Raw genomic sequence first — 15,115 nt, 5'->3', positions numbered from 1 at the left:
AATCAGGAGGGCGAAATGAAGCCATGAGGTTGTTCTAGTAGACCAGTTGAAGGAGAATCCTACAGATACAGAATATTAAGAGCAAAAGGACAACAAGGGACAAAATTGATCCGCTGGATGATCAGAGTGGTAATCTATGTGTGAAGCTGACAGTGTGCCTATACAGATTACAGAGGAGGCGGTGTTTGCTCTCCTGAGGCAAATTAGTGTGGAGCAATCCCCTGGACCTGACAAGGTGTTCCCTCAGATCGTGTGGGAGGTTAGTGCGGAAATAGCAAGTAATGGCTTTCTGATATTCACACACAAAATGCTGGACAACCTCAGCCTGGCCAGGCAGCATCATGGAGAGGACTAAGTGGTCCACGTTTTTGGGCAAGACTCTTCATCAGGACTGGAAAGGAAGAGAAAGAATCCAGAATGCAGAAGTGGGGATAGGGGCAGGACTACAAGCTGGAAGGTGATAAGTGAAGTTAGGTCAGCGGGAAAGGACGTAGTTCCAGGAGGTGGGTGAAGTATGAAGCTGGGAGGTGATATGTGGAAACCGTAAAGGGCTGAGGAAAAAGGAATCTGATAGGAGATGAGAATAGACCATGGGAAGAAGAGCAGAAGAAGGAGAACCAGAAGCAGGTGATGAGGAGGAGGGAAGGGACAAGAAGGGAGCCAGAATGGGAAATGAAAAAGAAGAGAGGAATTGTGGAAATTACTGGAAGTGGGAGAACTCAATGTTCACACGAGGAATTCTGCAGATGCTGGAAATTCAAGCAACACACATCAAAGTTGCTGGTGAACGCAGCAGGCCAGGCAGCATCTCTAGGAAGAGGTACAGTCGACGTTTCGGGCCGAGGCCCTTCGTCAGGACTAACTGAAAGAAGAGCTAGTAAGAGATTTGAAAGTGGGAGGGGGAGGGGGAGATCCAAAACGATAGGAGAAGACAAGAGGGGGAGGGATGGAGCCAAGAGCTGGACAGTTGATTGGCAAAAGGGATATTGGAGGATCATGGGACAGGAGGCCCAGGGAGAAGGACAAGGGGGAGGGGGGGGAAAACACCAAGAGGATGGGCAAGGGGTATAGTCAGAGGGACAGAGGGAGAAATAGGAGAGAGAGAGAGAAAGAATGTGTGTATATAAATAAATAATGGATGGGGTACGAGGGGGAGATGGGGTAATAACGGAAGTCAATGTTCATGCCATCAGTTTGGAGGCTACCCAGATGGAATATAAGGTGTTGTTCCTCCAACCTGAGTGTGGCTTCATCTTTACAGTAGAGGAGGCCGTGGATAGACATATCAGAATGGGAATAGGACGTGGAATTAAAATGTGTGGCCACTGGGAGATCCTGCTTTCTATGGTGGATGGAGAGTAGGTGTTCAGCGAAACGATCTCCCAGTCTGCGTCGGGTCTCGCCAATATATAGAAGGCCACATCGGGAGCACAGGACACAGTATATCACCCCAGCCGACTCACACGTGAAGTGTTGCCTCACCTGGAAGGACTGTCTGGGGCCCTGAATGGTGGTAAGGGAGGAAGTGTAAGGGCATGTGTAGCACTGGTTCCGCTTACAAGGATAAATGCCAGGAGGGAGATCAGTGGGGAGGGATGGGGGGGACGAGTGGACAAGGGAGTCACGTAGGGAGCGATCCCTGCGGAAAGCAGAGGGGGGGGGAGGGAAAGATGTGCTTAGTGGTGGGATCCCGTTGGAGGTGGCGGAAGTTACGGAGAATAACATGTTGGACCCGGAGGCTGGTGGGGTGGTAGGTGAGGACCAGGGGAACCCTATTCCTAGTGGGGTGGTAGGAGGATGGAGTGAACTCAATGTTCATGCAGTTCCTCCAGAATGAGCGTGGCCTTTTTGTGGTAGTAGAGGGGGACATGGACTGACGTGTCAGAAAAGGACTGGGAAGCGGAATAAAAATAATTGGCCACTGGGAAATCCCTCATCGTGGCGGTAGAGGAGGCCATGGACTGACATGTCTGGGTCACCTCCAACCTGATAGCATATTCCATTTGGGTAGGGTCCAACTTGATGGCATGCCCCATGAGGATATCATGCCTCTTATGGCTGTCTCAGTGACTGGCAGTGTGCTGCAGGGATCAGTGCTGGATCCATTGTTGTATGATAATGTGGTTAATTGGATCAGCAAAGCACCAAGATTGAAAGTGAGGGACAGTGAGGGAAGTTATGGAAGCTTACAGCATGCCATTGACCAACTGGGAAAATGGGCTAAACAAAATAGAGGCCAAACACACAAAATGCTGGAGAAACTCAGCAGGTCAAACGGCATCCATGGAAATGAATAAACATGGAAATAAAGAAGGGTCTCGGTCCAAAATGTTGACTGTTCTTTTCCATGGATGCTGCCTGGCCTGCTGAGTTCCTCCAGCATTTTGTGTGTGTTGCTTTGGATTTCCAGCATCTGCAGAATTTCTTGTGTTTATGAAAAATAGAAGATAGAATTTAATGCAGACAAGTGTGAGGTGTTTCACTTTGGGAGGATAAACCTCCCAAATGTATACAGTGAATTGTAGAGCTCTGATAGGTGCCATAGTATACAGGGGACTGGGAATATAATTCCTTGAAAAAGACATCAGAGCTATTGTAGAAGGGTTGGTACTGAGAGCTTTTAACACATTGGCCTTCATAAGTCAGTGGATTGGACATAGGAGTTTGGATGTTACTTTGAAATTATACAAGATGTTGGTGAGACTGAATGTGGAGTATTGTGTGCAGTTCTCATCACTTACCTACAGGAAAGTTTTCAAAAAGCTTGAAAGAGTATGGAGAAAACCTACAAGGATGTTGCTAGGACTTGAGGATCTGATTTACAGGGGAAGTTTGAATAGGTTCAGACTTTATTCAGTGGATTGCAGGAGAGTGAAGGGAGATCTTATAGAGGTATACAAAATTATGAAGGGGTTTTGGTACGGTGAGTACATGCAGGCTTCTTTTCCCTCACATTGGGTGAGACCAGGACTAGAGGTAATAGGTTTAGGGTGAAAGGTGAAATATTCAAGGGAAATCCAAGGGAAATCTTCTTCACTCAGAGGATTAGGGTGAGAGTGTGGAATGAGTTGACAGCAGAAGTGCAGGTTCAATTGTGATCAAATAAAATCTCCAGTAGATATAGGGTCTGTAACTGTGTGGATACCTAAATGTAATTATTTCTGGAAGTTACATGCAGGTACTAGCTATAGGAAGCTTTAAAATAGCAATCACTGACAAGTTATTTCCCCATTGTCTGTGCAGCTCTAACAATCCCTTTAAGTTCCCTTCTCTTGATTTCCTGTAATTCATGCTTTGACTTTTACCACCTACCCTTTAGGGTTGGTGTAGAATTTGTTTGTCAGTTTATTTATTTATTTGGCACTTCCTCAAATTGAAACATTTGGTTGTTTTAAGTTTTTATCATGCCTCAGGTTGAGTGGGACTAAAACTACAGGTTATAGGTTTACAGTAAAAGTTAAAACCCACACTCTTTCACTCAGAAGCGTAGAACAAACTGCTAGTAGAAGTGGTAGATACAGGTTTAAAAGTAAGATTTAAGGGAAATTTGGATAGGTACATGGATGAAACGGGTTTCAAGGGATAGAATGGACTGGATGGGCCAAAGGGCCAGTTTCTGTGCAGTAGTACTCTATGATTTTATGACTATGATTCAGCTGGCTTATGATGCAATACCTTGCAAAATGTAAATCAGTTAGAACAGAAATGTAAGGATATCAAATGAATACCAAATGAATACTATTGTATGCAGCAACCATGATTTGCAAATTCTTGCTACAATAAAAAACTTCCCCTAGGCAGAGTTTTATTGTTTCTAGTAAATAACTTAACTACACCACCAATTATTATCCTTCAATCATCAGGCTGTTGAACCAGAGGGGAAAACTTCACTTACCCACAAACTATGGACTTACTTTTAATTACTCTACAATTTGTTTTCTCGTTGCTAATTGCTTACTTATTTATTATAAATATTTTCTCTTCTTTTTTTTGTATTTGCTCAGTTTGTTGTCTTTTGCATCTTTGTTGCTTGTCTGTCATTGTGTGCTGTTTTTCATTGATTCTATTGCGTTTCTTTGTATTTACTGTAAATGCCCACAAGAAAATGAATCTGAGGTTTGTATATGGTGACATGTATGTATTTTGATAATAAATTTAGTTTGAACTTTGAAATGTAACTTTTGCATTTCAAACTAAACTTAAGAAATAAATGATTAATTCAGAATGCATGTGTACATGAGACATAGAAACATAAAAAACATAGAAAACCTACAGCACAATACAGGCCCTTCGGCCCACAAAGCTGTGCTGAACATGTCCTTACCTGAGAAATTACCTAGGGTTACCCATAGCTTTCTATTGTCCTGAGCTCCATGTACCTGTCCAGAATTCTCTTAAAAGACCCTATCTTAGACGCCTCCACCACCGCTGCTGGCAGCCCATTCCATGCACTCACCACTCTCTGCATAAAAAACTTACCCCTGACATCTCCTCTTGTACCTACTCCCATGCACCTTAAAACTGTACCCTCTTGTGCTAGCCATTTCAGCCCTGGGAAAAAGCCTCTGACTATCGATGCCTCTTATCATCTTGTACACCTCTATCAAGTCACCTCTCATCCTCCGTTGCTCCAAGGAAAAAAAGACTGAGTTCACCCAACCTATTCTCATAAGGCATGGTCCCCAATCCAGGCAATATCCTTGTAAGTCTCCTCTGCACCCTTTCTATGGTTTCCACATCCTTAATATAGTGAGGCGACCAGAACTGAGCACAGTACTCCAAGTGGAGTCTGACCATGAAGGGACAAGGTAAATTTGATTTTATAGATTATACTGTATATTAGGATTTTTTCATCAAATATGTTGAAATGTAGTGGATTTATTATTTATGCTTTCATGCTGTTTATCAATGCATATTCCTCAATTAATAATGTCCAATAATAATAATGTTGCTAGTTAATGAACAGTATTTCCCTTTCCCTTTCATGCCGTGATATTAACCAAATGGAAAATAAGATGGAAATACTCCAGGTCGGATTATATTTCACACATGATGCTACAATCTGACCATCCTAAACATTTTCAGAGGAAACTATACTTCAGAAAATTATATCTTTTAGTCTGCATTTTTATGTTTTACTGATCTCTTACCTGTGAGATTTGGAGCATTTTTATTTCCACAGAAAGCTTGCATATTTGGTGAGGCCTGAATTTATTTCCCATTCTGATTGCTATTGGGATTGTGGTGGTGAGCAACATTACAACAGGTACTATTGATGGATGATGTTGCACGCTCGATGTGATTGTGTAGAGAGTTACCTGGATTTCCACTCAATGAATGATGATGTATTTGCAAATTAAGCTAGAGAGTGCTTTGGTGGGAACCTAGTCTAGTAGCTAGTCTTTCCATCATCTACTTAAGTGTTTTTCTAGGTGATAAAATTCAATAGAATGGAAGCAAGCCCTTTGGCCAAACTTGTCCATGCACCATCCAAGCTAATCCCCTTTGCCACGGTTTGGGCCATAATCTTCTATTGTTTTCCAACTGCCTTTTAAACGTTGTTATTGCACTTGTCTTAACAATTTCCCCTGGCAGCTCAATCCACATGCGTTAAATCCCCTTGTCTCAAAAAAATTGGCCTCCAAGCTTCTATTAAATCTCATTTTAACCCCATACTGTCCACTTCTTGATTCTCTGACCCAGGGAAGAAGACTGTGTGCATTCACATGATCTTTACCCCTCATGATTTTAGAACACCATCATAAGATCACTGTTCAGTTTCCTAAGCTCCAAGGAATTAGCTCCTGGCCTGACCAATCTCTACCTATATCTCAGTCCCTCAAGTCCTGGCAATATCCATGTAAATATTTCCAGTTTCATAATATTCTTCCTATAGCAGAGAAACCAAAACTGAATGCAATAGTTTGTAAAAAGGAGAGGGTCTGTCACAAAGTTTTGTCAGCTTGTTTGTCAGCATTGCATCTTTGTAATGCAGCACTGCAACGAGTTGAAAGAGATGGATGGAAGAAATGTTTAAAGTAGAGTAAATCAGGACATCTCACTGAACATAAAAATGGAGAACTGGGGAGAGAATGGGAAGGATACAATCAGCTAGACTTTATTATATTGTATTGGTTAAATTGTTGCATGGTGTTCAGTTTCTGTGGTCTTTTCTGTTCCGTCTATCCAGATAAATACTATTATAGGTCGGACTTTATGTTTTTTAGGTAGTGAGAAAGTCACGGGGAAATCAGTCATTTTTTGCAGTTAATCCAGCTTCTAGCAGTCTCTTGCATCCAGTTGGTCCAGTCTCTGCCCTAAGTTTAACACTGTGAAAACTCATGCAAAATGCATGATTTTTAAAGAAGATTTGTGCAAGCCTCTAGTCAATTCAATCGCGCATACTTACGGTATAGAAACGACGGGAAAAGTATCAACAAACCATAATGTCACTTTGTGAAGCCCTCCTTAACATTAGACTTAAATGTGTAAACAAGATTGGTGTTTGGTCGGACACTTTCTTCAATTACTTACTCACACAAGGAAGCATGTCCCATCAATAAGATCAAGAAACATGATTACAATATATATAAATGACTTAGACCAGCGGTCCCCAACCACTGGGTCGTGGACCGGTACCGGGCCGCAGAGCATGTGCTACTGGGCCGCGAGGAAACGATATGATTTGGCGATATGAGTCAGCTGCACCTTTCCTCATTCCCTGTCACGCCCACTGTTGAGCTCAAACACACGCGAGGTCATTAACAGCGTGTCATCCATGTCAGCACAGGAAGAAGATCAGCTCCTCGAGCTTGCAAATGACAGCGGGCTGAAAAGTATGTTTGACTTAACATCTCTGTCGGCATTCTGGATCAAAGTCAAGGCTAAATATCCTGAGATAGCCACGAAAGCACTGAAAACGTTGCTTCCATTTCCAACATATCTCTGCAATGAATGCAACGAAAACTAAAATGCGGAATAGACTGGAGATAAGGAACCCCCTTCGAGTATCGCTGTCTCCCATCACCCCTCGATGGGACCGTCTTGTTGCAGGGAAACAAGCCCAGTGCTCCCACTGATTCAGCGATATTGGTGTGTTGCAATGATTTTATATGTTCATACGGGGAAAATATGTGCCGTGTGTTTAATATCCAAACATTACTTAAAATGTGATGATGCTATTGACTGATAACTGACTTATATAACCATATAACAATTACAGCACAGAAATAGATGAGCTCGGCCCTTCTAGTCTGTGCTGAAAGCTACTCTCACCTAGTCCCACCGACCTGCACTCAGCCCATAACCCTCCATTCCTTTCCTGTCCATATACCTATCCAATTTTTCCTTCAATGACAATATCCAACCTGATTTTGCCACTTCTACTGGAAATTCGTTCAACACTTACTTCAAGCTCCCCGTCCTCTCCGGATGGTTGACTTACCATATATTCATGCAAGGAAAATATGCGCTATGTGTTTAATATTAAATTTGTTAGATAAACCCTTTTAGAAACAAAATTAAGTGTATTAGCCCCATATTACCAATATTCAGGTCGTGATTAACACCCCCCCCTGAACAGAATCGCCAAAAACGATTTGCAGAGAATAATATCGGCAGGTACACACATGCTCAGGTCACGCATGCGCACTGGTGCCTGCGCAAGGCTTCATGGTCATTGTAGTCTTTCTCGGGGTAAACACAACGTATTTTTTGACTGCTACTCTTGTCCGTTGGCAACCCTACCCCCCCCCACCCCGGGTCGGCCGGTCCGCAAGAATATTGTCAATATTAAACCGGTCCGCAGCGCGAAAAAGGTTGGGGACCCCTGACTTAGATGAGGGAATTAAATGCAGCATCTCCAAGTTTGTGGATGACACGAAGCTGGGCGGCAGTGTTAGCTATGAGGAGGATGCTAAGAGGATGCAGGGTGACTTGGATAGGTTAGGTGAGTGGGCAAATTCATGGCAAATGCAATTTTATGTGGATAAATGTGAGGTTATCCACTTTGGTGGCAAGAACAGGAAAAGAGATTATTATCTGAATGGTGGCCGATTAGGAAAAGGGGAGGTGCAACGAGACCTGGGTGTCATTGTACACCAGTCATTGAAAGTGGGCATGCAGGTACAGCAGGCGGTGAAAAAGGCAAATGGTATGCTGGCATTCATAGCAAGAGGATTCGAGTACAGGAGCAGGGAGGTACTACTGCAGTTGTACAAGGCCTTGGTGAGACCACACCTAGAATATTGTGTGCAGTTTTGGTCCCCTAATCTGAGGAAAGACATCCTTGCCATAGAGGGGGTACAAAGAAGGTTCACCAGATTGATTCCTGGGATGGCAGGACTTTCATATGGTGAAAGACTGGATCGACTAGGCTTATACTCTCTGGAATATAGAAGATTGAGGGGGGGGATCTGATTGAAACGTATAAAATTCTAAAGGGATTGGACAGGCTAGATGCAGGAAGATTGTTCCCGATGTTGGGAAAGTCCAGAACGAGGGGTCACACTTTGAGGATAAAGGGGAAGCCTTTTAGGACCGAGATGAGGAAAAACTTCTTCACGCAGGGAGTGGTGAATCTGTGGAATTCTGTGCCACAGGAAACAGTTGAGGCCAGTACATTGGCTATATTTAGAGTTAGATAAGGCCCTTGTGGCTAAAGGGATTGGGGGTATGGAGAGAAGGCAGGTATAGGGTTCTGAGTTGGATGATCAGCCATGATCGTACTGAATGGCGGTGCAGGCTCAAAGGGCCGAATGGCCTACTCCTGCACCTATTTTCTATGTTTCTATGTTTCTATCTGATAAGCAAAAAAAAATACACCAATCTGGAGACGAAAAACTTTGAACGTCACCTCTGTTCAAGGACATAAATAACTGACAGGGAAAAAAAAACCCTGGCAGAACAGGTAGCTGAACCTGCTGACAGGCTAGAGTGAAACAGCTTTGCATTGTTTTCTAATACTTTGATTGAAAGGGCGTTTGAACAGACTTGAAGAATACTGGAGTAAGATCCAAAATGTGGCTCTTTTATCTCCTGTTATTTGCCATGGTGCAGCGATCAATAAATGAGGTTTGTCAAGGAGGTAAGAATTAAAATTAAATGTAGTTGTAGTTGATTAACAGACATTTTGAATTTTTTTTATATCTCCATGTATTACTCTAAACGATTCTGCCTCCAGGGCGTATGAATCTGCGACGCTGTTGCAAATGTTCAATTTATCTTTTTTTTTGCAATAATGTGGTAAAAATGTTATTTCAGACCAGATACTCTCCAGTCTAAACTTCTGAAGGTGCTTTGATTATTATGACGCCCACTTACAATAATTATTTTTGAATACTGATCAATTTTAATCATTTGGTCCTTCATTATCGTGCACCCCACGACGTGAAGTGTAACAGAATGGTTGCTCTGTTTCATTATTCCATTCACTTTCATATCAAATCATACGCCAATTAAGTAAACACACTTTCTTATTACTAGGCAATGGACTGAATTATGTCAGAGGCATCGTTGCTCAGTGGCCCATAGGTTATAGCAATGTGAACCGCATCTCATTGCAAGAATAGAGAGCGCCATGAAAATGAGGATGTCGATAAGGGGCAGGGAAATGGGAGCTCTTATCAGCCTTCTCACTATTGATCACCACCAACATTCTGCTTGCTGTTCCAATGACCAAGTTCAGGTTAGAAGGAGGACCTGTAAATCTTAAGAGAATGCACCATAGTGTTTTATTCAATGGTAGATCTCTTCATTTCAATTTTAAATTCACAAAAAAACCGCAAAATTTATGGCTTTAACGTGGTTGCTAACATATAGAATGGGGAGATTATGAATTGGAAAAGAATCTTTATTAAGGCTACTAAGAATAGGTTTTCAAAGAGATTTCTTCTAAGAGGGAAAGTAGGCTCATATAAGCAATTTTCATGGGAGTATTTATTGTTTAATTGGATATTCATCTCACTGACATGGTCACCATTCAATGCCGTTTGTGAGCTGCCTTTGGAGTCAACCATCTACCTGAACTACTGCAGTTCCTGTGGTGAAGATCTGTCAGAGGGCTCCCAAATAAAGAGTCCTAAGATTGATCTTACATCAGCAATATATTTCCAATTCAAGATAATATGTGACTTGTAGCTGAATTTGGCAATATCTCTGTCATCATGTTATCTTTGTCCTTCTATGTGACAGAGCTCACAAGTTTCAAAGGTGCTCTTCAGCTTGGTGTGATAGCAGATAATACACACCACAGCTACGATATGGTGTGGTAGACTGATTGAGTCTTCTATGCAGTGGTGAGATCCTTATAAAATAGGTTGTTTGGTTTGAATGGTATTTTGACTGTTGTTGAATTTATTTTCATCTAAATAAATGAAGACTATGCAAGCATGCCTAACTCACTGCAGCATATGCAGTCTCTGAATAACTCTCACAGAAGGCAAAGAACTTCTCCAACTGTCAGAGAGCACTGGAGTAGGCATTTGGCCCAGCAAGTCCATGTCAATCATCCAGTACCCTTTTCCACTAATTTTATACTCAACACAACAGTCTAATAAACTCCACACAGATTCTAATAGTCAGCTATGCACTGGGTAATTTACAGTGGCCAGTTAACCTACCAACCCACACAGCTGTTTTTTTTTGCGGGAGAGAATGTGGAAGAGAAAAAAAAAATTCAGAGGAAAACCTTGTTTTGCTGTTGTTGCTTGGTATGTTGTTTTGTTGATTTCTGTGATGCTATGCCAAGCGTCGTGGGCATATGCTGGTGCCAGAATATGTGGCGGTATTTGCGGCGGCTCCCAGCACATCCTTGGGTGTATTGGTAGTGACCACAAATGGCACAATTTCCCTATGTGTTTTGATGTACGTGTGATCAATAAATCCGAATCTGAACATACAAATTACATGGAGAGAGCACATGATATTAGGATTGAACCCATATTGCCAGGGCTGTAAGATGGCAGCTCTGTTGTCTCTACTGTGCTACCCTCCCCAACTGATCCAGCTGGCTTCATACCAACACCAAGAAGTTAGCAGTGGAGGATTCAGGAACAGTAATAGTTTTGAACATTCACGAGAATTGGTTGTGGTCCCTCTTTCTGGCAATGCTCATTCCCAGCAGAAGCAACCTGTTACCACAAGCCTAAATGTTGCTCAGATAGGTCTGGATTTCCTCATTAAAGAAGAAAGGTTCAACTTACAATAAAAAAAAATGCAGATGCCAGAAATCTACAAATGCTGATAGCAAACGCTGGAATTACTCAGCAGATCAGGCTGCACCTGTAAGAGAAGAAAGAGCTTTTCATTTCTGAAAGATCAATGAACCAATTCATGAACAATACCGCACTAGTTTTGCACTACTTTTTAAATTTATTTTTTATATTTTTCTTACTGTAATCAATTGTATTTTTAACGTATTATCCTGTACTGCTTCCGCCAAACAACAAATTTCGCAACATATGTCAGTGATGATAAAAGTGATTCAGATTTAGAGTTGATGTTCAGGTCAAAGAGCTTTTGTCAGAACTAGGAAGCAGAGATAGGGGGAGAAGTAGGAGTTTCTGACGTGTTAAAAATGAGGCAACCATGGGGAAAAGCTGTAAATAAGACTATCTGGTCAATGTGAATTGGGAGTTGAACATCCTAGACCTAAGAGCCGCCTGAGAGCTCTTCACCTCAAAAACTGCAGCTGTTCAAATGGTCTCTGAGAGCAATTCAGGATGGGCATGACTGACTGACCAGCCAGACTCATTTGCTGGGCATGTCTTCATGTGCTGCATTTCACAGTGCCTACCATTTTGCTATGCTCCTCTGTGAATATTTTTACTTTTCATCTCCTTTCGTTCACAGATTTACAACTTATTCCCAAGGTCATCCCAGTTTTAACGTATCAGGGACCTACAGCCACTCCCCGTAATTTAACATACAGTACTTCTTTTCTGTTTTTCCCAGTTCCAAGTAAGGGCCTTTGACCCGAACCACCAACTTATTTCTCCTCCCTCAAAGGCAACCTACCCTGCTGTGTATTTCTAACATTCTCTGAATTTAACTCATCTGAGAAATTATTCTAGTGAAAGTCTGTGATCTTCCTTCTAAAGAAAAAGCTGGAGGATCTTGACAAGTCAGGCAGCTTCTATGGAAATGAATAAACAGTCGACGGTTCGAGCCAAGACCCTTCTTCAGAACTTGAAAGGAAGGGAGAAGATGCCAGAATAAAAAGGCAGAGGAGAGGAAGGAGGCTAGCTAGAAAATGATAGGTGAGGCCAGGTAGGTAGGAAAGAGAAAGGGCCGTTGGGGAAGGAATCTGATAGGAGACGAGAGTGGACCATAGGAGAAAGAGAAGGAGGAGGAGACCCAAGAGGAGGTGATAGGCAAGTGAGAAGAGGCAAGAGGCCAGAGTAGTGAATAGAAAAAGTGGGGAAGGGGTGGGAGTTTTTTTTACTATAGAAATAGATATTCATGCCATCAGGTCAGAGGCTACCCAGGCGGAATGTAAGGTGTTACTCTTTCACCCTGAGGGTGGCCTCATCGTGGCATAAGAACAGACCATGGATCATCATGTTGGAATGGGAATCAGAATTAAAATGTTTGACCACCGAGAAGTTCTGCTTTTGGTGGATAGAGCAGAATTACTCAACAAAGCGATCCTGCAATTTATGATGGGTCTCAGCAATGTAAAGGAGAATGCACCAGGAGCATCAGACACAATAGATGACCCTATCAGATTTATAGTTGAAATGTTGCCTCACATGGAAGAACTGTTTGGGGTCCTGAATGGAGGTGAGGGAGGAGGCGAATGGGCAGGTGTAACACTTTGGCTGCTTGCTAGGGCAAGTGCTGGGAGGCAACTAGTGTGGAGGGACGAATGGACAAGGGAATCAGAGAGGGAGCAATCCCTGTAGAAAGCAGAGGGAGAAGGAGGTAAAAATATGTTTAGTGATAGGATCCCTTTAGAGATGGCAGAAGTTGAGGAAGATGATGTGTTGGATATGAAAGCTCATGGGCTGGTAGGTAAAGACAGGAGGAACTCCATCACTGTTAAGGAGGCTGGAAAATAGGATGAATTCAGATGTTTGGGAATGGAGGGGATGTAGGGGAGGGTAGCATCAATGGTGGAAGAAGGGAAACCCTGTTCTTCGAAGAAGGAAGATATCTCTGAGTCCTGGAAAGGAAAACTGCTTCCAGGGAACAGATGCAACAGAGACGAAGGAACTGAGAAAAGGGAATAGCATTTTTATAGGAGGCAGGGTGGGAAGTGGTATAGTCAAGCCAACTGTGGGAATCAGTAAGTTTATAAAAGATGTTGGTCAATAGTTTGTCTCCAGAAATGGAGACAGAAAAATCGAGAAAGGTGAAGGAGGTGTCAGAAATGGATCTATTAAATTTAGGGGCAGGGTGGAAATTAGAAGCAAAGTTGATGAAATTGATTTGCTCAGCATGGGCTGCATTAAGCAGCACCAATGCAGCATCAATGTAGCAGATGAAGAGTTGAGGAGCATTACCAGGGAAGCCTTGGAACATGGACTGTTCTACATGGCCATTGAAGAGGCAGGCATAGTTGGCGCCCATGCAGGTGCCCATGGCTGCCCCTTGAGTCTGGAGAAAATGGAAGGAACTGAAGGAAAAATATTTGAGGGTGAGGAACAGTTCTGCCAGATGGAGGGAGGTGGTGGTGGAGGGAACTGTTGGTTCTTTTATTGAGAAAGAAACAGGGTCCTGCTGACAGTCCCAAACATTCAGTGTCTCCATCAGTGGTAGATAGGAGCTGCAGTTGACACTTAGATGGTAAGGCAGCATCTATGGAGAGGAATTTCCAGCATCTACCGAATCTCTTATGTTTATGAACAGTAGGTGCATGGAAACAGCACCACCTACTGGTTCCCCTCCAAAAGCACACATTACCCTGACTCGGAAATATATTGCCTTCTCTTTTTCATTAGTTTGTTCCTAACTCTGAACTCCCTGCCCAAAAGAACCATTGATGTACTCTACCATAAGGACTGCAATGGATCAAAAAGGCAAATAAATCCTCCTTCTCAAGGGCTATTAGATGCAAAATATTCTATAAATAAAGTAAATGAATATTTGGCAATATTATTTCTGAATTGCATCTTGCAATATGTGGCACCTTTCAGTGCAATAGTCTCTCTCTGGCTATCCATCCCATAGGGTGATGATGGTTTCTTTCAGTTCAGAAAGGAACTGCGTGTGCGTGAGTGAATTTTAGGTGACTAGGGGGTTGCACAGGTCCAGACCCACCCTCTCGACATCCCTTCCCAGATCCAGTGGCATGGTGGGGTCCAAGACGGTTGGGGGAAGTTCTGTTGCAGTGAATGGCCAGACAAAGCTTCAACGCAGGGGATGCCCTTTCCACGCTTCACAGTATATGTTTGCTAGATGGCCGATGACCCTATGAGAGGGTTCATCTGCCCTTTGACAGGTCTTGTTTTTCATCTTGCAGGGTGTCTAGCCACCCTCCTCACCAGGCAAGCCTGGTAGGGGAGCCGGTTTAGTCGTCAACCACCTGACCATGCGACAGGTAGTACTGGGTTACATGATACCAGTAGCACTCAGACGAGTGACCTGACTTGCAATAGTATACCAATTCTCGATCAATGTTTCTCAGCTTTGCACATTTAAACAAATCTATTTTTTCCTTTTTCAGCCAATGGAGTAACTTGACCTTTTTCTTTACTCTTCCTTTTTACCACATTTGCTTGCCTGCATATAATTTATCTGGCTCCATATCTAAGTTACTGATGTAAATTTAGCAAGTTTTTTTTGACTAAGGAATATTATGTTGCAGCTCTGAAAAATATTGGTCAGACCACACTTGGATGTTTTGGATGCCACACTACAGAAAGGATAGTCCAGCAGAGGAATAGGCTATTCAACACTCAAAAGAGTGCAGAATAGAGTATGAGGTTACTGTCTAAAATGGAAAACTTATAAGGAATGATTGAATAGGCTGGGTTTATTCATCCTGGAGGCTGAATGGTTATAGTGGCTTATAAAATTATGAAGGACATATGTAAATTTCTCCTGTGTTGGAGGAATCTGAAACCATAGACAAAGGTTTATTGAAAGAAGTGAGAAATTTAAAGACAACCTGAGG

The 15,115-nt window shown here is 42.6% G+C and overlaps 1 protein-coding gene across 1 annotated transcript in view; it reads left to right on the top strand.

Annotated features, from left to right (window-relative positions):
* Nucleotides 1-8,913: 8,913 nt before the first annotated feature.
* LOC134345925 (mucin-2-like) overlaps nucleotides 8,914-15,115 on the top strand; it is a 69,910-nt gene continuing 63,708 nt past the window's right edge. Inside the window, exon 1 of the mRNA XM_063047277.1 lies at nucleotides 8,914-9,085. Coding sequence (XP_062903347.1) covers nucleotides 9,019-9,085 — 67 coding nt within the window. The 5' untranslated portion in view covers nucleotides 8,914-9,018. The remainder of the gene's footprint in view (nucleotides 9,086-15,115) is intronic.

Source organism: Mobula hypostoma, chromosome 4 (assembly GCF_963921235.1).
Source record: "Mobula hypostoma chromosome 4, sMobHyp1.1, whole genome shotgun sequence".
In the NCBI taxonomy this organism is placed as follows: Eukaryota; Metazoa; Chordata; class Chondrichthyes; order Myliobatiformes; family Myliobatidae; genus Mobula; species Mobula hypostoma.
This window is presented reverse-complemented; position numbering and strand designations above follow the sequence as displayed.